This window comes from Pleurodeles waltl, chromosome 6, assembly GCF_031143425.1.
Source record: "Pleurodeles waltl isolate 20211129_DDA chromosome 6, aPleWal1.hap1.20221129, whole genome shotgun sequence".
Taxonomy (NCBI): Eukaryota; Metazoa; Chordata; class Amphibia; order Caudata; family Salamandridae; genus Pleurodeles; species Pleurodeles waltl.
The window spans coordinates 1,153,720,726-1,153,742,638 of NC_090445.1; the positions used below are offsets into that span (position 1 = coordinate 1,153,720,726).

The 21,913-nt window shown below is 43.6% G+C and overlaps 1 protein-coding gene across 4 annotated transcripts in view; it reads right to left on the reverse strand.

Annotated features, from left to right (window-relative positions):
• Nucleotides 1-21,913, reverse strand: part of PALD1 (phosphatase domain containing paladin 1) — a 966,838-nt gene that overhangs the window by 345,405 nt on the left and 599,520 nt on the right. For all 4 annotated transcript variants that reach the window (XM_069240368.1, XM_069240369.1, XM_069240370.1 and 1 more), the window contains exon 11: nt 12,041-12,136. In XM_069240368.1, the coding sequence (XP_069096469.1) occupies nt 12,041-12,136 (96 nt within the window). The remainder of the gene's footprint in view (nt 1-12,040; nt 12,137-21,913) is intronic.

The window sequence follows — 21,913 nt, forward strand, 5'->3', positions numbered from 1 at the left end:
AGGGTGCATGGTCGGACAACGAGCGGGGCATGTGCTCTACCTGCACCGTCCACAGCGCGACGTCCCACGACACCAGCCAGAAATCAAGACGGGACCACGCGCCGCAATGAGCCGATATACAGGTGCCCTCCCTCAGGTCCCCATGCCTACCCCGCCACACATCAACCAGCGCACCATCCAGCAGTATTTCCCGCAGCGCAGAACTCACCAACGGATTCAATGTGCGAGCTACCCCCTTCCTATCTGCTTTGTCATCCAGTACTGCATTGAAATCACCTCCCCATACAATTGTATCGCATCCAGTGGCTTTCACTTGCCCCCAAAGCTTATGGAAGAAACCTGGGGAGTCAGCATTAGGCCCATACACAGCCACGAATACCACCGAAACTCCGCACACAATGCCCTGTACCAAAACATATCTACCCTCTGGGTCGCATTGAACAGAGCCCTCCTGCCAATCCAACCCACGATGTATCTGTATCGCCACCCCCGGGCATAATTGGAATAGATAGCTGAATAAACGTGCCCCCATCTGGTGTGACACAGTCTTTGGGGAGGGGCGGTGTTCAAATGAGTTTCCTGCAATAGGCAGACATCCACACAGTGCCGCACCAAATATGCATGTACCAACCTAGCCTTCCTGTGGTCGTTGAGCCCCCGAACATTCCAGGTAAGACAGTTCAAAGTTTTATCCACTCTGGGCATTCCCCACACACATTATGTAAAGCGCAGTAAGACATGTTGACAATGACCAGGCTGTACGCTCAGGACACCACGCAGATAGCATACAATAAAAGTTGGCAGTAAACAACAAAACAAAAACCCCAACCAACCGACCCCCACCCACTCCAACCCCCCAACTGGGTCGTAGAGTAACCATCCCTATACTATCCCCAAAGCGACATTTAAATAAACAAGGGAACATTCCCGAGGGGGTGTGGCGATGCCGGCTACTCCCCTGTGTGAAACGGGGTGGCCGGAAAATCTGCAGGGGATCCTAGCCACTCAAAACCTAATAATTTAGATCTATCTAGGATAGCAGATGTCAATGATTGTACACCGGGCATCACAAGTGCACTACCCCTTCCAGCGGATAGAAGTCCACAGTCAAAAAGGAGCCATTCCCCTCAGGATATAGTAGATGGGACCCGCGTTTACTCATTGTCGCAGAGCCTGCTGTCCATTGCCTCCGTAGCAACCTTGGGACATTGTGCGGATTTGCGTCCCACATGTTTGGCGAACTTCATCGCCTCCTTGGCATCAGTGAATATGTGGGCAGACCCCTCAAAGGACACCTTTAACTTAGCCGGATAGAGGAGCGAGTACGGAATCTGCGCCTGCAGAAGAAGTCGCTTTGCAGGCAGAAACTCCCGGCGGGCAGCCTGGACAGCCGGGGTGAAGTCAGGGTAGAAGGAGATGTTATTGCCCTTGTGCGTGATGGTACCTCTCTCCCTTGCCAGTTTAAGGATCAAATCACGGTCTTGATAGTTCAAGATTCTCGCAATTATGGGCCGGGGCGGCGCTCCAACAGGGGGCCTCTGACCCAGCGACCTATGCGCCCTCTCTACCGCAAACACCACTGAGAGACTAGGGTCAAACAATTTGTGTAGGAGTTCAGTGACATAGGTTTCCATTTTAGTTATGGCGGTGGTCTCCGGGACCCCCGTGACGCGTAGATTATTGCGCCGGGACCGCGCTTCTAAGTCTTCATTCTTCGCACGGATTATTCCCAATAATTTGTCCATATGCAGGAGCTGGTCCTTCGTTTCCACTTGGAACTCATGTAACTCAGATTGGCTAGCCTCAAGCGTGTCCAACCTCGTCCCGTGCGTCGCCACCTGTGTTTTCACAGAGTCTAACTGACTGGTGAGGTTGTCCAGTTTAGTGTCAATATTGCTGAGGCTAGAACGCATCTCAAGCATCAGCATGCGTAAACCCTCGCCATGATCGTAAGCGGCCAGGTCGCGCTCCTCCGCCGCCTGGGGCCCCCGCTCCAACTCTCCCTGACACGTGGAGCGCTTATGGTCAAAGTTCAGCTTCGGCTGCTTAGAATCATGTTTACCCATGGCGAAGAGAGACCCACCGGGTCCCGCTGTGAACCACCAGCAAAGGCCTCCAGCCTCCTCCACAACCGAAGAGCCGCAGCAGGACACCCCCACCCCCGCCGCGGCACTCCTGCTGACCGATCCCAAGATGGAAGCCGGAGGCACGGGCAGCGACCACCGCGCAATCCTCCCGGCAGCAGGTCCACACTCACAGGCCTCGAGAGCGTCACCAGCACATCCACCAGGTTACCCTAGACCAACTCCTCGCGTTGGACCAAAGCTGCCGCCAGGGTGTAAGCAGATGTCCACCAAGCCCTCCGCAGGCGCAGGGTGGCGGGGGGGAGCCCCCCCCGTTCACCCCCGTACTCACAAGTCAACTGGACAGACCGTAGCAGCACCTGTCCCTGTAATCCACATTCCTCTTCCTGCACCGCGGTGTTTACGCACAGGTTCCCAGTCGCCTCACCGGAGCATACCACCCGCGGTGCTCGGGCGGATCAGGCACTCTCCACCGCCTCCAGAGCTCCAGATGTCCCCCGCAGGGCGCCCCCGGCAGCCGCGAGACCCCGTGCCAGCACCCCGCTGCTCATCGGTCTTCGTACCACCTCGCTCTGGCTCCGATGTTTGACCCCAAAATGGTGGCCGCCACCTCCAAAATCTGCCACTCGGGCACCCGCCGCGGGGTCAGCATCAACGACCTGCGGGCCACCTCCGCCCGCCGGAGCGCAGTTCAAATGCCGCACAGACAGCTTTAATCAGGGTCCCACACCTATCTGGCGCCGTCCGCGTCGGTGAGCTACGCTCCGATCTCCGAGCTGCCACCTGTCTTCACGGCTCTCCGCAACTCCTCACGTAGTCAGCCCAAGGACCGCCTCAACACTGCAGCGCTCACAGGATCCCTCAAGCGGCGACAACAATGCAGGGACTCATCAGCGTCACGGCGCCGCTCCAGCCCAGTCCCCGCCGTCAGCACACGCCCCAGGCTCGAGTCACGGCTCACCCCCAAACGAGCTCCAGCAGGCGCTTCCGCCAGGTCCACCCACAGGCTGCGCGTGTCCCGAGCTCCTCCAAGGCGATGGAGGGCGGGAATATCGTACCTCCGCTGATGCCTCACCGCCACCTGTACATTTTCTGCCGGTCTTGGCAGCTCAGGCTCACCCCGGTGTGAAGAATAATTGCAGGATTTCGGTCCGGCCGGCGGAGCTCACTCAGAGAGCGGCCATCTCGCTGCTCAGCAGGCAACGCCCCCTGCGTAGGATACTATGTTGATCTGGTGGGTTCGTGCGATGTTGGCGAGCGGGGCCATGTAAACGTTGAAGAGCGTAGGGCTGAGAGACGATCCCTGGGGGACGCCACAGATGATCTTGGAGGCTTCTGATAGGAACGGTGGAAGGCGGACTCTCTGGGTCCTGCCGGCGAGAAATGGTGCAATCCAGTCGAGAGCCTTGTCGCGGATTCCGGCGTTGTGGAGGCGTGTGCGGAGAGTGTGATGACATACTGTGTCGAAGGCTGCGGAGAGGTCCACAAGGATGAGTGCTGCTGTTTCTCCTTCGTCGGGCATGATCCTGATGTCGTCTGTGGCAGCAATGAGTGCGGTCTCAGTGCTGTGATTTTTGCGAAATCCGGACTGGGAGGTGTCGAGCACCTTGCTGTCTTCCAGGAACCGGGATAATTGGCCGTTCACGATTTTTTCGATGACCTTGGCTGGGAAGGGGAAGAGGGAGATGGGCCGGTAGTTCTTGGGGTTGTCTGAGGCTGGTTGGCTCTGACGTAATAAAACCACTGAACTAACCTAGTGGCGAGAAGTGACTGCAGTCAGAAATCAAATAGAAAGCAGTGAGAGGCTCTCAAAGTGCTCCAAGGCTCCGTGTGAGCCCCACCATTTGCACATCTTATGACAGAGTGCAGCATGTTCAACAACAGCCGCTGAAACTACACAACTCAGTGGCAGGCTGGGAAAGGTGCACCCTCACTGATTGAACACAGCACAGGTGCTTTAGGCATAAGTCCTGTGCATCCAGGGGCTGTGTGTCAATCAGTGATTTCACAGGTCGGTACGGCTCTCAGCATAGCAAGACGCAAAGGATCTGGGTTGAAATTATACGAGCCCAAAAAATGCTACAACGGGGAGTACTTATGCACTAGTGCATGTGTCTGTGAGAAGAGCCATGCCTCGTGTAGGGTGAGGGTCAGAGTGACATCCTGATAGGCACACTGAATGGAATAAAAGTTTAATAACAAGAAATAGGAGGCAGAAAATGGGGCCAGGGCAGAGCCCTGACACTTGTATCAATGAGCCACTACTAGTCAACAGGAAGGAGGTACTTGCGAGGCATGATACCCACCTTTCATTTAAGGTTGATAAAGCCCACAGGATTCAGTCAAGGAAAACACAAGACCCCATAAAACCATATTTACTATATCTTCAATGCAGAAAACTTCAGTCACTCGTGGTAGACAGTGCAAGGATCACTATTCACCAGAAATTTGCCTGAAATAATGATCACTTTTAAAGTGTCAAAATATCTTACAGTTCAGGTGTAAATTAAAATTTATTTCAGGTAGCACCATTGAGAACCTACTGTAATAATGGCACTATCTGCAGTAATGTTCAAATGATTTGTGGTGCTTGTGGAATTTTATTTTACGAAGATAAACAAAAACACAATTATAGCGTATTTGATGTACATGAAAATACGTGTTTTGCATTTTTCCAGGGCTTCCTGATGAGTGCCATTTTCTGACATGAATGCATTGGAGGTGTTCTCTTTTTGTAGTTCTTACTGGAGATTCACATAATTCCATTTTTTCTTCAGTCACTTTGACTATACACAGTACAAGCTGTAGATCAGCATGTTCCTGCATTTAATACAACAAGCAGACATAACCATAATGGCCACACATATCCAACCCATGGTTCTCTTGAGAGCCCTAGGTGAAGTGAATGCACACACTTCAAAACATGGAGGCAAATCAATCTGTTGACTCCTTTACGCAGATGACACCCTTCCAATATCCATGACAAGAGAGGGATTGCAATAGCTTCCTGACAAACTGCACAATTATATTAAAAACAATGGGCTTAACATCAACCCAGAGAAAGTATGGGTATTGATAACTGAAAGAAAGAAAAAGAAACCAGGCGAGTGGTATCTAAATGGCCTTAAAGTTAAGATCGCTGCGGACTATACAGGGAGTGCAGAATTATTAGGCAAGTTGTATTTTTGAGGATTAATTTTATTATTGAACAACAACCATGTTCTCAATGAACCCAAAAAACTCATTAATATCAAAGCTGAATATTTTTGGAAGTAGTTTTTAGTTTGTTTTTAGTTTTAGCTATGTTAGGGGGATATCTGTGTGTGCAGGTGACTATTACTGTGCATAATTATTAGGCAACTTAACAAAAAAAAATATATACCCATTTCAATTATTTATTATTACCAGTGAAACCAATAAAACATCTCAACATTCACAAATATACATTTCTGACATTCAAAAACAAAACAAAAACAAATCAGTGACCAATATAGCCACCTTTCTTTGCAAGGACACTCAAAAGCCTGCCATCCATGGATTCTGTCAGTGTTTTGATCTGTTCACCATCAACATTGCGTGCAGCAGCAACCACAGCCTCCCAGACACTGTTCAGAGAGGTGTACTGTTTTCCCTCCTTGTAAATCTCACATTTGATGATGGACCACAGGTTCTCAATGGGGTTCAGATCAGGTGAACAAGGAGGCCATGTCATTAGATTTCCTTCTTTTATACCCTTTCTTGCCAGCCACGCTGTGGAGTACTTGGACGCGTGTGATGGAGCATTGTCCTGCATGAAAATCATGTTTTTCTTGAAGGATGCAGACTTCTTCCTGTACCACTGCTTGAAGAAGGTGTCTTCCAGGAACTGGCAGTAGGACTGGGAGTTGAGCTTGACTCCATCCTCAACCCGAAAAGGCCCCACAAGCTCATCTTTGATGATACCAGCCCAAACCAGTACTCCACCTCCACCTTGCTGGCGTCTGAGTCGGACTGGAGCTCTCTGCCCTTTACCAATCCAGCCACGGGCCCATCCATCTGGCCCATCAAGACTCACTCTCATTTCATCAGTCCATAAAACCTTAGAAAAATCAGTCTTGAGATATTTCTTGGCCCAGTCTTGACGTTTCAGCTTGTGTGTCTTGTTCAGTGGTGGTCGTCTTTCAGCCTTTCTTACCTTGGCCATGTCTCTGAGTATTGCACACCTTGTGCTTTTGGGCACTCCAGTGATGTTGCAGCTCTGAAATATGGCCAAACTGGTGGCAAGTGGTATCATGGCAGCTGCACGCTTGACTTTTCTCAGTTCATGGGCAGTTATTTTGCGCCTTGGTTTTTCCACACGCTTCTTGTGACCCTGTTGACTATTTTGAATGAAACGCTTGATTGTTCGATGATCACGCTTCCGAAGCTTTGCAATTTTAAGAGTGCTGCATCCCTCTGCAAGATATCTCACTATTTTTTACTTTTCTGAGCCTGTCAAGTCCTTCTTTTGACCCATTTTGCCAAAGGAAAGGAAGTTGCCTAATAATTATGCACACCTGATATAGGGTGTTGATGTCATTAGACCACACCCCTTCTCATTACAGAGATGCACATCACCTAATATGCTTAATTGGTAGTAGGCTTTCGAGCCTATACAGCTTGGAGTAAGACAACATGCATAAAGAGGATGATGTGGTCAAAATACTCATTTGCCTAATAATTCTGCACTCCCTGTATATACCTGGGTGTGATCATGGATAATGGTGGAAATCCCCCCTTTACAAGGAAGTCTTAAAGTCAAAAGCAGCCGCTCCACTGCAAGCATTCTTACAGGTTTCAGATAACCTCACCATTTCTCCCCTTGATCCCTTAATGAAAGTGCTACATGCTAAACTGCTACCCACTATTGCCCTATGGATCAGAGGTTTGGTTGGAAGAGGTTCCTGTCTGCTGGTTAAATGTCTAGTGAGCATCTGTAGGATTGTTCAACTCCCAAAACATGGTTCCCATGCACACATTCGGCTAGATTTTGGCCTTTTTAAACACGCCCTGGAAAGACAAGCTGCCTTTTTCAAACCATGTTTTAAGCAATTTTGGCAGGGAGATTTGTGAAATGCATGCAAGAATTCGAGACGTTATTGAGTACTGCAACCCCCTGTGACTAATATATTAACCAGGCACTTTAAGACCAATCCTCAGTGCTCCCTTGTACACACTAGCCCCACAACTGTACAGAACTTTAGAGACGTTTGTTACAAATCCTATCCACAGTGATGAACTTGAGCGACTTATTTTCGTTATGACTTACAAAACGTGTCATTCATATGAATAAGTTGCTGATATAAACACCGAAAGAGTGAGTTTCTGCTTGTTTGATGTGTAAAAGAATGGAAGACTTAGGGGCAGCAATTAGATTTGCACCTTACTTATCAGAGGTCCTTGCACCCACTATTCAGAACAATTGGATTGTGCAATAGTACAATGCGACTGTGAACTGGGATGTAGTAATCTTGATAGCAACATGTCATGCACTTTCGGAAATCAGCATTTTTTCATGAAGTTTGTGTCTTGATATACATGTTCCAAGCGGATTGAGATCAGTTTTATGTTAGACCTGTGCACTGCAAGTGTAAGAAAGGTAGCAATTTGCAATAATTTTGATAGCACTTTGCACGCTCTATGTACTTTCGGGGAATTAACATGTTTTTTTCGATGCCTGAATATTGATATGCATGTCTTTGATGGACTGAAATCAGTTTTAATTTAGATCTATGAGCTGGGAGTGTTTCTGTATATTTTAAACATGTATGTAATGAATTATGTCGAAGTGGCTCAATACTATGAGGCCAATTTCATTTTTTGTATATTCTATATGTATACTGCATGATTTTTGGGGCCGTGGCTCAATACTAAAACATGCCCATCTTACTTTTTAACTGATAGATAAGTTAGTAATTTCACCACAGAATTATTTTATTGTATAAACTTCATGAATTCTTTATTTATCATACAAATAAAATTACATTGAAATATCCAATCGAGGGACATCATAAAGTCCTGGTCCTGATAAATACACCACCAAACACCTGTCAGAGAATAGGTCACCAAGGGTCCGAAACCAATAAAACTGACAAGGGTGGAAGTGGGTGAATTAACCACAAACTGACCTCTGTGACTTTGAGGAGAGAATATTTTGAAATGTTGACTGACTTCACCCCTCCTCCTTTCCAGAAGCCATACGTTCAGACATTATAAGCACATGGAATATTGGCGTTTTGCACAAAAAGTCTCTGTTTTATTGATTTAATGAATTGGTATCTCATTAATAATTGTGGATTTATTCATAACATTTGTTTATTTTTTGTAATTTATAACGATCACAACCTTTTTTTTACTTGCACATACAAGAGTAATGGTCAGAAACGTAATAAATGTGCAATAACGTTCATTATAAACCAAAGGCTGATGTTAAAGAGTTTGACTTTCTTGTACCCTACTTCCACAGCATAATCCAATTATCATGTGTTATTGTGGAACATTAAGAATGCATTTGATGTACTAGCGTCCACTAAATGATCTGTTTGTTGTGTATTTTTGAAGTTATACCCATGCCTGTTTTATCAGATACCATTAGTGCTGCTATCTTGCACTTCACATTATGAAAGGCCTGGGCGGAGTTTGCGGAGTTGTGCTACACAAAGCTCCGCGAAGTGCCCAAAAAAATCCACAGCGCTATGCAGTGTTCCGCCAAAGGCAGAGTACATTAGGTCGAGCTGTTCGTGCTGATTTTTAGTACCAGGTGTTTGTCCAGTACTATCAATCAGTACAAATCAGTGTGAACAGCTCCCTGCGCAGTGCAAGAGGGTGCTGCTTCTTTTCTCCCGCTCGAGTTGATTTTCTACTCGAGCTGCAGCTACCTCAACCATCTGTGACCGCTCATGTTGAGAAATCTCTCTGGGAGGTGATCTTGAGTAAGATTTTCCTTGCTTATGCTCACCAACTCATTGCTGACGATTGCAAGCGAGGAAAAAAACCCTGTTCTACTATGCTGAGTTTTTCAAAACTCTGCGCTCTAAGCGAAGCGTGGCAAACACTCCACAAACTCTGCGAGCGGAGTTCACCATTCGCCTCCACATTATGCCCCTTTTTCTAATGGTGACAGGCATCTCCCTCTAGGATATCCACTTCTAGTCAGCAAGCACCATCAGAGTGCGTCCACTGCTTGGATACTGACTTGCCTTCTGAGCAGTCAACCGTGGCTATTCAGAGTGCGGGCCCTCCTGTTGCTATACCATCCCATTCATTTTGGGGAGCTAGTTTTAGCACTCTCCTAGAGCATACTTAATTGTGTTTTTCATAAATGGAACACATTCTGCAATGCAGATGCTTACTGCCAGAAAGTAGGAGAGAGCAGTAGCGAGTGTTTGCACAAGACAGCAATCTCTAATGAATGCTAATGGTAAAGGTATTTCTCCTTATACAATAATTATCCCCAGGGCAAATTTCACTTATGGTCTAGTTCAGGAACTGCCAAATGGAGTTCCTATTAAAGGCGAATAACACTGCAATGCGTTGTGTTCTGAGCTGTAACACTTCCAGCAGTTCGTCAACGTCCATACTCTCACTCACATTTCAATTCTTCTTATCTTCTATATTTTGACTTACTTTGTCTTGTCTTTATCGTTTAGTTGTATTGAGATTTTGCTGTGAACTGAATATTTTTTTTTTTGTTTTATTACCTTTCCTTTAAGGTCAGGTTTTATTTTTGCAACACCATTCTTGGAAGACATTTCTAGATACTACCTTTTGATGATCTCATTCACTGTTATCATGTTAACAAAGTGGTGTGTGGAGATGATCACCCTTAGTATCCTTCAAGCGTCTGCTTAAGTACTGTAAGATCCCCAATGCTTAATTTGTGAATAAAAAGGTGCCGGTGCTCAAAGCCTTCCACTTAAACACGCTGCTGCTGCAATTAAATGTGCGAACAGGAAGTACTGAGGCAGCATAATCCTGAAGTCATCTTGGGCCTCTGCAATCCATTTAAAACCCCTCCCTGTCCCTTCAGCTCACTCTGGCAGATTTCTGCTTTCTCTCATTGTGAAGCTTGTTCGTGTTTCTCTTCCTTCGTCTTTCCCAAATGTGTCTTTAGCTCGCAGCAAATGCTTGAGACAGAAGACTAAGCGCCGGCCCTCAAAAATAGGTGCCGGTGCTTAGCCCTGGTTACAACAAGCACACATTAAGCACTGAAGATCCCATCTCAGGTTGGCACTTAACATTTTAGTCCAATCTCCACTCTTTCAAGCTAGGCCACGGCTATCAGAGCTAAGTGCGCCTTGACAAAAAGGGCACCAATGACAGTGGGTGACAAGTGAAAGCATTTCCCGTACAAGTTGTTTTTTCTTAATTTGTACTTTAGACCATGGGTTCTGTAGTAAATGAAACAATCTTGGAAAAACCTACAGAACAAAAACAAAACTCACTTTACGATTATTTCTTACATCAAAACTTGAATTGCTAGCTGCAGCAGTTTATTGACCAAAAAGAAGAAATAGCTATGCAGCTATGGGTGAAGGGCATTACCAGTATTTCATAAGGGTGTTGTGACATCACTGACCCCCATGACGAGCCTTCGAAATAAATAACAAATACCTCAATTTTACAAATTTAAATCGAAGAAAAGAAATAAATGGCTTTGGAATCTGTCAAATAGGGGATGATGTGGTAAGGTCACATGAGTAAGGAGAATTGCGGTTAAAAGTGGGAGCTGGATTTTTCCCGACAGTGGTTTCTTGAACTCCACTAGTTACAGTAACTAAAGTGACTTATGGACTTACTAATACACGACAGAATCTCAGTAGTCTCTACTAATTCTGCACAAGAAATAGTACAAAAATCTACTAGTTTAAATTTTACCTGGTTTGTGAAAAAAGTGATCAATTTCCTCTTGTTAAATACCCACCACGTGTCCTAGAACAAATGCTCAGTAGCTGTCATCAATGTATATGATATGATACGTTCTTTGAAGTACACAGAGTAAAAATGCCAAGGGTTTGGCTGCTAAGCACCATTGACAAATCACAATCAAATTAACAGAAATCATGGGGACTCGAAGTGGGTATATTTCTTCTTTATTTATTTAATTAAAAGACTCTTGTACAGCAACAGCGTATCAACTTCCGGTCACGTCGAGGCACTTTGGAGATACTAACCAAGGCAAATTAGAGATGACTACATGGTGGGAACAGACAGATGATTTCAATACGCTTTCCATTTTGGTGCAAGCTTAGGGGAGGTGAACTATTGCCGGCTGACAACAGCTAATTTTGGTCTTGTCACTACATAAAGAGGGGAAGTGGTGTCTTCTACGGTATTTGTGCCATCAGCTCTTTCCGGAACAATCTGAGGCTCTTAGGGGAGGAGATGTGGCCTAACGACCGGAAACTCCAACTTTGGAACTGGGAACAAGGTTCAAGTATTGGTGTCGGCCTAACATCTTATTATTTTGAGCCTATGACTTAAACTCCCCGTGCCCTAAAAAAATCTGATATCGTTTAATGTAATCTGGTGCTTATTTAAAGCACTATGACTCCGTTAAGCTAAGTTTGCGCAATATATCACTGCAAAAAGAAAAAAGAAAAAGAGAAGAAGTATTTCTTAGAAGCTTCGACGGCCCGATTTCTACTGCAGAAAGGTCTTATCCATTATTTTATGATTGAATACATGCACGGATAATGTTTTAAATCTGTTAAAACGCACCATCAAAGACAAACCCAGAAAACCAATATCATGTATTTTTATTCAATCGAGGTATTCACTTACTGACAGCAGACTCTCCACCTTAAAGCATTTTCTCAAGTACTGGTTTCTCGATAAAACTAGAAGCTGTTTTCTCACAATAGCAAACGGGACCATTCTTAAAAAGCATCTCACTCTAGCTGCGATTAACAAAATGGTGCTGTAAGAACGTCATTTACCTGTTCGTGAAGGTAGTAATTAAAAGCAATCAGGTAGAAATAGCGCTCCAGGCTCTGCATTGTCCTCTGAAGAAAATACTCTTTGGTACTATTGCCCTGAAATAGAAAGAATGCCACAAATTAAATTGATTAACAAAAATTAGACTGTTTTTAAAGAAATTACATTTGACTTTATATCCTGGGGATCAGGTTCTAAATTGGTATATGTCTATTTCACTTGAGAGTGGATAACGGTATATATGCAACGTGCAGAAAGGTAGGCTCACCCAGGGATTTCCTAGAAAAACACATTTCTACTTAAACATAATTAACTTTCACACATTGTCGGACTTATTTCTCTCCAGTTATGCTCTAAGATCTTTCCTTGAAAATAATGCTACAGAGCATTAAAACTAGGAATAAGTCACCTATTCGTGGCAAAGATCTAGAGAAGCTGGAGTAATTAACCTACAAATTATTTGGTGTATGTAAGCATGTGGTCGCAGATATGAGGCCTGGCAAGGTTCATTCTGCTTTCCATCTGTTTTAACAGAGCGAATGAATTGTCTGCCACCTAAAGAAACACCTGCAAAAACAACAGAAGATGGACAGAATGCAGAACAAATCAAACATTCACCCCCAGTCAAAGATCTGGGTTTAATCCATCATTTTTTTTCCTTGCCATACCATTCCAGCTCAGACCTAGCCATATGCAAATCAGTCTTGACCCAGTTCTCCATGGGAACAGTCCAGCACGAACTGCCAGGCCAGGTCCTTCCTGGACCAGAAACAAGCATCCTGGGACCGGTTTCAGGGTATCACCCTTCATCAGCCAGGCTAGCTTGAATCTGGTGGCATAGCAAGCACGGGACCCAAAAGAAAACACCAGCAGGAGGAAAGACCTTCTACCCCTTCATCACGTAAGAGAAGAGGACAGCTAAACATCACTTTGTCAAGGGCATTGGAAGAACTTGCAACAGCTACACTTACAATTTGAATGAAATTAGTGCAATGTGTTTGGCGTTTTATGATTATACTTCAAAACCTCAAAATCAAAAAAATGTGTCAGGTATGGTAAAATATGCAAAACATAGTTCTCAAAATGCAGCAGGCATGATTTCGCCAATGGCATAAAAAATAATTTCCTCCTCACAAGGGCCCTACCAACTTATAGTCAAACCATAATTCACACAAAATCCTTCTCTACCACTGCTACAAGGATCACTGTTAAATTCCCATACCTGAACGTCTAGTACATGCAACCAAAAATGAAAAAGAATCATGATCCAGTATACCCACCCGGTCACAGAACTATCTTAAATGGACTCTTATGAAACTTGATCAAAAGAACTGTGTATACTCAGTTTGTGACTTTCTGAAAGTGCGTATCCTACTTTCAGACTACCAAACTGACTCCTACCTAGGAAGAGGCACCAAATGTGTGCCCATTTCCAGTGGGTATGACCTGGGGTGATTTGATGACCACAGTGGATACAAATTGAGTTGTGGTACCTCTATTATTGAACACTCTCCCTCAGTTGGCACAGTCCACATCCCATTCCTCCATTTCCTTCATACGGAGACTCGTGGAACTTAGCACCAAAAGACCTAGCCTACACTGGTTATCTTCCTGTCTAACAGATTCAGTATGATCACGATTGCCCTATTAGCATTGCTTTTCAGCCGCAACTATCTTCAAGCCCAGCAGTAAGACAACTACACCTTCACACATGGGGCCACAACTCACCTGCCTGCTAAGCACTACACTGCCTACTGATACTATGATTCTCAGCTTGCAAAGCTCTGTGCAGGGCAAACAGGCCCATCGAAGCTAAAAGGCATATTCTTCATCCAAGTAAAGCTACTAAGATATTCAGATACTCAATTTCCCTTAACAAACCGCAGGAATATAACGCTCCTAAAGTACCTTCCTCTCCAGCACCACCAGGAATTCAGGAAGGAAGAGAAGACTTTACTCTTCTCAAACAGATGTTGAAGTTCACAAAACTAGCAAAGATAGCCATTAGTCAACATTAGCAGGTCAAGGATGACACAGACATTATAATCCTAACCACTCACAACTAGATTCGATCATGCAGAGGGAGGTGGGCTATCTCTTCCTCTCGTTGGCTTAAGAGAAAGCACATATGTGAAGCAATATGACATGAACAATCTCTGCCACACACTAAAATGCTTTCCATACTATGTTCACTCACATTCTTAGAACTATACACTAGCTTTTTCCATCCCTAAGCATCCAATCTCTCACTGCTTTCAGTTCATAACACTCCAAGGTACACTGATAGAAACACTTGGCACAATCTGCACACAAACTCACACTTCACTATCAAAGCACACTCTTGGGACGGAGTTAGCCCCTGCAAATGTGCTTTGACTCTCTTTAGGGAATGAAGCACTCCATAAATGTAACCAGAATACAATCCCTCCTAACCTCATAAATTACAATATTTGCTGTATACAGGGGAAAAAGGCACACTTTATATTGCCTGTGACCAAATACTGTATTCATGGTACTTGACTCCTAAATACAGATTTAGATATAGCCTGGCTATGGCCAAGAATGCATGTAGCATACAAAGTGATCTAGTACACAACTGTATGTAGCACACACAAGGTAAAGTGTTTGGGTATACTAGGAGTCTGTTACTTAGCTGGACATACAGCAAACAGGTCATGGTCTGTAGCAACTACTGTATGTAGCAAGCACATGGCTAAATAAGTCACCAACTCAGAAATATGCAACACATGCATTTAGCAGATATAGTGCCCGGCCTATAATCATTTCTTGTGCCTGCTACACACAAACATATTGAGTATGTAGATTGAGGCCAGCTCCATGCTCATATATTGAGTGTGCAGAGCTTGGCCTTTGCACATGCAGAGAGAGGCATATATGGCACAACAGCACAACACTAGTGGCATAGGAAATATCAGCAATGTAATTTGTGGTCTTATCTGTTATATTATGGTGTGAGGTCATGAACATGTGCATTTAAACCTATTACCGCAAAGGTAAATGTTACTGGTGTTTTTCAAGTGTTTTGAGAACAATGTGCCTCATGTAAAAAGCTTTTTAATGATCGCAGACCCTCAGATACTGTAAATCAAGGGATTTGCGACAGCTGAACCAATTTTTGAAATGTACTAAACCCATGTAACCATTCAAAAAAAGGTTTTATGGATTGTTAAACTGGTTTCGGAAACATTAAGGAATCGCTATTTGGAAAGGGCGTTTTAAAGGCGATTTTTCCAAATACTAATTACATATAATATGCTCTTATTTCATACAATTAGAACATACTTAACATATGCATTAATGTTTTTCAACCTAACTCAGTTGCAGAACAATAATATATGGCCAAGAACTCCAAGGAGGTAGTAACCCTTTCATAAATTTATTTGTGAAAGGTGAAAAAAATCATTTTTCAGAGTAGGAAGTAATCTAATGGACCCCTGCCTAAATTAAAGAAAAAAAAAAAAAGTTTGTGAATATATTTATTTCCGTTTTTTTTAAAAACATTCTATTTTTCTTTTAGGAAAATGAACAGCTTTCAGGAAAAAGGACTGCTTTGTTTAATGCAATTACAGACATGGCGAACTGCTGACCTCAACAGACCACCATGCCAGTGACTGTGGCCAATCGTAGTAGGTTGTACTTTGGGACTTACATCATTAATATTTATGAAGTTTGTCGAATTGTGACTCTGTATTTTGTCTACTGACCTATTAATACATAGATTGGATTGCAAAATAAGAACGTATTCAGTAAAAGGGTACGCATATTGCAACCCCTTTTACTTAAAGCATTCTTCATACATGAGGCTCTGAGGGTGTGATGTATACTTTGGGAGGGAGTTGTATGTCTGTCAGGTCGACAAAGTAAATACTCTCTCACCCTGATGGACACACATCTACCAAAGTTAGAGATGTCCACCTGTGCCTCGGGCATCACTTAACATGGTGGATCCTGTCAATGTAATAAAAGACGGATGGACAGGCCCATCAAATATGACTGGCCTCCATCAAACCTTTACAAAGTTTGACTTTTTTCAAACACAAGCTCCTTTTAAAAGTGGCATTTTGTTACAGAATAATGTAAAGCTAACGGCCTCCATATCATGGTATGTGTGCAGGAGGGGGTCGTTGTTCATTTAATGGTTACCCTCCCTCACCGCAAGGTTTTACCTCGCTTTGATGGACAGCAAAAAAAAGGCAACTGACCATTCAGTCTAAATAGGGTGGACGGTCAGATGGATAATCACTGATGGCCACTACTTAATCGAGCCACTGAAGCAGTATATCACTAACCGAGTTGGAGTAGGCTCCATCATCTAACTACCTTTGGTCCTCGGACAGATCAGCACTTTGGAAAAGACAGTAATCCATCACCGTTGTGACAGACTACCCTCTCCACTCAACTCTAAATCATAGTCTTAGTTTCCAAATGTAATATCCCGGCTCAACAAAAGTTTTAAAAAGAAAATTCGACTTTTTATTCCTTATTGATTTAGGTTAAAAGAGAAATTTAAGATATTCACAGTAATCTGTGTTGTGTCTGATTGAATCCCGATGTGGGGCAGGGATGAACTGAATCGAAATAGCCTTATTAAAGAACATGGGCAGTGAATAGCTCCAAGGTCAGACATGTTAACGTTCTATGAGGAATTCAAATTGTCAGTATAAATTATTTTTTTTAAAACATCCCCAACAAAAAAGGTGTGCAAACCTCCCTCAGCCCAACTGATCATAGAGCTTTATACTTTTCAAACCATTTCATTAGGAATTTTGAAAAAAATATACTGCTAGAAAGCTGGCTATCCTCCTGACTAGGTTGTGTTGGCCATATAGGGGTGTTCTAAAATACAAGCCTACTGGGGTGATGCAATACTAGAATTAGGTGCAATCCTGAATCCTGGACCTGCACATACTTGGCACTCCTCAAGATAATGTTTTTGGAATCCCTAGCAATGTTGACTTGGGGCTCAAGTTATGTTCTGCATGTTGGTGTTTGCTCTTGCTCAAAGCTCAATTGCTAAATAATGGGCAACGCATAGATTCCAATTAGAGAGAAATGGCTAACAGGTATAGATGTGTGTGTGGGCGGAGCAGGTGCTCTATGTGGAGAAGGGGATACCCTAAGGCCTGGGGTAAATGAAGAATACATTACCATTTCACTTATGGGACAGTATGACTCCACTGGATGGTAATGCCACTGATCAAATGGTCAGCACTGAATCAGTGGGGGTACCAAATTGGCTGCGTAGGGGGACAGAGGCTATGCTGCGCTATGTTTACCTTGTATACTGTTGTATGATAATATAGTTGATGTTGAAAAATCAAATAAATACATTTTAAAAAGTTTAGAATTGATCAGTCAAGCTGCTTTTGAGGTTTACTTAATAATAACTTCCTCATAAATTCATCATGCAAGTTTGCATGGAAAGTGAGAATTATAGGGATTCCGCTTCTAGACAGACTATAACTTATTCCCCTAGTCTAATCTGCCTAAAACGTTTGATTCATACTTGGGTAAAAAAAATACTTTGTTTTGAACTTCTTAGGCAGAATCACTTTTGAGGTGTGCTCGTCGAAGCATTTATCCTTCAAACCACAACCAAGCATTGATCTATCCAATCACTCTGGCATGTATGTTACCACAGAGCCAATTTGCATACAGTTACCAACCCACACTCACACTGGATGCACCCCACTGCCACCTAGCATCTATTCATCCTCGTACATAACTACACAACCAAGAATCCCTCCCTGCATCCAACCAACATCCAATTCATCTGCATGTGTGTTATTAGAACTTGTGTATGTGCGCATGCACATCTGGGTATTGTCTGCATGCACATGGGTGTCCATATGTGTGACTTTTGCTAGTTCACCGCAACATCCCACAAAACAAAATACGGCCAACACACTAAAAGTTTTGTATACATTGCCTGCACAAGACAATGAGCTACCTTTACCACAAAGCCTAACACACTTATGCATTTTACAGCATCAGTTGTCCCCATCATGATGTGTTTTCTTGGTTTCCTCCTCTTTGTGAGCGTTGAGGAATGGTAAGTGTTAATTAAGGAATTCATGTGCCTAAACAGCGCATATGAATTATCTTGAATTTCCATTCTTTCCGATACTTTCTTTATTGTTCAGAAATATTTACACATTCCTGAGGCGTTTTGTCATTTGGTTTGTATGTAATAACTTAAAGATGACTAAATGGAAATCCTTCTGCAAAATTTGGAGCCCTACTTTCAGAGTTTTTTTAGTTTTTTGTTACACAATAAATTGCTTGAAAAAATTGCAAATGTGACTGGATGAGGACCCACCGCATATCTTTTGTTTTCTTTGGCGCTCTGGACCAATTTGGGCACACTTAAATGACTAAGACTTTTCACCCGAAGCTGGTAGAAATTGGTCAAAGAGGAGGCAAAGTTATTAAGAGTGAAAATTGAGATTGTCTAAGGAATTCGTCACACCCCTGTAATTATTTATACACACACAAAAGGCTGGTGAAATGTAAATGTTATCTGTAAAATTCTGAGACGTTTAGAAACCTTACTTTGGTTGTGGAAGACAATTGTTTCTAAACATATTTTTGTGAGCCGAAGTTTCCTTTAATACTGAACTTTTTGTTCAAATATTTCAGATAAAACGTATTTTTCTGGAACGTTTTTCACATCATATAAACTCTGCAGGATTCACGAAGGCTGTGAAGCTTGCAAGTTTTGAAAACAAAAACATCATGAGGTCTGCCAAATGCACATACACACGAAACATTATTTGTCACTGCTGTTACCAGGGCCCAATACAGAGTCCTGCAGCGGCCCTGCAAGGGAGTAGGCTGCAGGACAAACACAGCAGCTGCTGCCTGGCGACAGCCGGCTGCAAGGAATGGGATATCCCTAGCACAGACTCTTCCTAGAGTAACACTCCTCACAAGCTTCAGCATATGTGATTGTTGCTGGCAGAGAAGGCTCCAAGCGGAAAGACGCCTCCAGTTCTCTTGATGCAGAGAGCAGAGACAAAATACAGAGAAGCACAGAATGGGAGATCAGAAAGACAACTAGAGAAGGAGAAAGGCAGGCACGAAGAATGTGGCAGTAAAGAGGAACATTAGAGACAGACAGAGGGAGACGCAAGAATGAGAGAGGTAATAAAGAAACAGGATACAGAGCAAGGCAGGATGAAAGTGAGAGAAGAGGCAGGAATATGCAAAAGATAGCTGCGAGAAGCAGAAGGACAGAGGGTGTTAGAGACGCACACAGGAGAAAAATGAACAGCTTAGAAAGAGAGAAGAGACAGAAGTGTGTGCGATAGTGACAGGGGAAATACTTCTGTGACAGATGCAAGGGGAGATCACTGGAAAAAAACATTGAGAAAAAGAATTAACAGACAGAGAGAGAGGTCGGATTATGCGAGAGAGACAGGGACAGAATGAGTGAGATTGGGCGTGGGGGAATTAAAAGACAGCCGTGTTAAAAGAGACAATTGAGGGTGATAGTGTGGAGGAGACAGGTCTGAGAGATAGACAGGTGAGACATCTGAGAGGAATAGAAGAGGAGGGAAGTGAAAGAGATCAGGAAGATTGAGACAGTTGAGAAAGAAAAGATGTGCGAGAGGGAGAAGGTTAAACAGAGTTTAGAGATATCGCTAGAGAGATTTATGAGAGAGAAGTAATAAAGAGAGACTGTGAGAAAGACAGCTACGAGAAACACAAACTGGAGGACATGGAAGAGGTATAAGTGCTGAAAGGAGAAGACAGGTGAGCGAGATAGAGGGGTTGACGAAGAGAGAGATTTCAGTAAAAAAAGACTGAGATGGAGAGATGAAAAGAGGTGAAAGACAACTGGGAAAAGGGAGGCAGGTGAGAACGCAGAGATAGCTGAGAGAGAGCATAACTAGGCACAATCGAGAGGGATTAGAAAAAGACCAACGGCATAGAATTAGAGCTGAGAAAGTGGTCAGCAAGGGGCAGGTTAACAGGGTTGGTTAAAGGACAGGCATGTGCAAATATGGCAGTTCAGAGAAAAGAAGAGGGAAAAGTGGTAGACGTGACAAAGAGGGAGAGAAAGGGTGGTAAGTTAAGAGACAGATGATAAAGAGCGAAGATAGAGGCTCAGAGAGAGGGTTTGGAGTGGAGAGAGCAGAGTGGTACGGAGCAGAGATGGTTTAAGGCATGGGCAAAGAGGCAATTGGCCAAGCTCCCCACCTTCCAAGGTGTCCCTAGGAAAATAAGCTTTCCCTCCATTTGACCTCTGTCTATTCTATTCTCTTTCAAAACCTCTCCTTATCTCTTCTTACCTCTACCGCTGTTTCAGTCTCTCTATCAAGTGCCATTTTAAGGATTTTAGGGGTCTCGGGCAAGTCATATTTCAACTGTTGTTGTGTGACCCTCTTAAATATATAATTGAGATCGGTTTAGAATCATGCTGACTTGAATTAGCAGGAAAAGGAAATACAATTCAGATATGATCCTTCCAGGGGCCCCAATATTCTCTTGTTTGGAGCCCCCAGCATACTTAAAATGACACAGATATAGAGACTGACAGGTTAGTAGAAGAGCGGAGGGCTTGGGGGATATTCTAACTTGAGAAAGATAGACATCATATAAAGAGACAGATAATGGGGAACAGGTGAGAAAGAGACAATCCTGCGAGAAAGATGGCTGGGTGAAAGAAGGGAGAAGGGTGATAAAGAGACAGGTAGGTAAATAAGAAACCATTGAAATGGAAAGGGAAAGGTGGTGATGAAGAGACATGAAAAAGAGTTTAGAGAAAGAGGTGACAAAGAGACAAGTACTACGAAAAGGGAGAAAAAAGATAAGCTGATGGAGGAGAGAGGAGAAGAAAAAGAGAAGAGAATGAGAGGGCAGAAGTGAGGGGTGATATAAGAGACCGAACAGGAGTGGCGAGCAATAGGCTATGAAAGAGAGCAAAAGGCGTGCATCACACGAGACAGAATGTTGGCAGGAGAGGAATCAAAAGGGGGGATGAGAATTGGACAGAGGAAAAAATGGAGAAGATTGAGACACAAATAGGAAAAGCTTGTTCAATTACAAATGTAGATTAATATGCTGATGCTATTTCATGGAGGATGTCTTTACTTATGTAGTCTGTGTGTTGATGTACAAAGCACAGTATCACTAGTCAAAGCAATTACTTTATCCTTAGCTAGAAGTTTCCTTGAAACGCCAGGTCCTTAACATATTTTCAGTTACCTAGATGGCCAAAGGCAATATTAGCCATAGGGAAACCACACAGATTGTCATGAGGGTTGCACTGGAATTACTTTTGCACTATCTAGGACAAGTAGATCTCACTGGAGCTAAAGATCTCAACTATCTTCTGGGGCAGAGTCTAATAGGACTTTAAAGGCACAAGTTGCCTGTGAAACATACATCTCTATGGGCCAAGCACAGTGCCTTTAATTCTAAGAGGGTGCTATATGAAGTGATTCCTTCTAGCTGTGTACCAATCACAGCCATGTCTTGAATCACCCGAACTATGTAAATCTACCCAACGCTATCTACATATGAAGGGCCTTATAGTCTACACAAAATGAAAAATGTCAACCCTCATAAATGCGTCCCTTTTGTCAAATCCAAAAATGGAAGAATATTTCTGACCAGTCTGGACTGAAATGTGCATGTCTGTCCTAAATTGGGGAACCTAAGACAGTCGATGGTCAATATAGCCTCTTAGATTTTCAACTGTAGGCCTGGTTCACGAAGCCGCTCCAAGGGGCTCCGGCTAGGAACACACAGGTATAGATGCAATAGCCACTCCATTTTGTAATATTTTTTCCACAACTGAGAGTTGGTTTACCTATTTTCTTCCAAACATGAAGATGTTCTTTGACCAT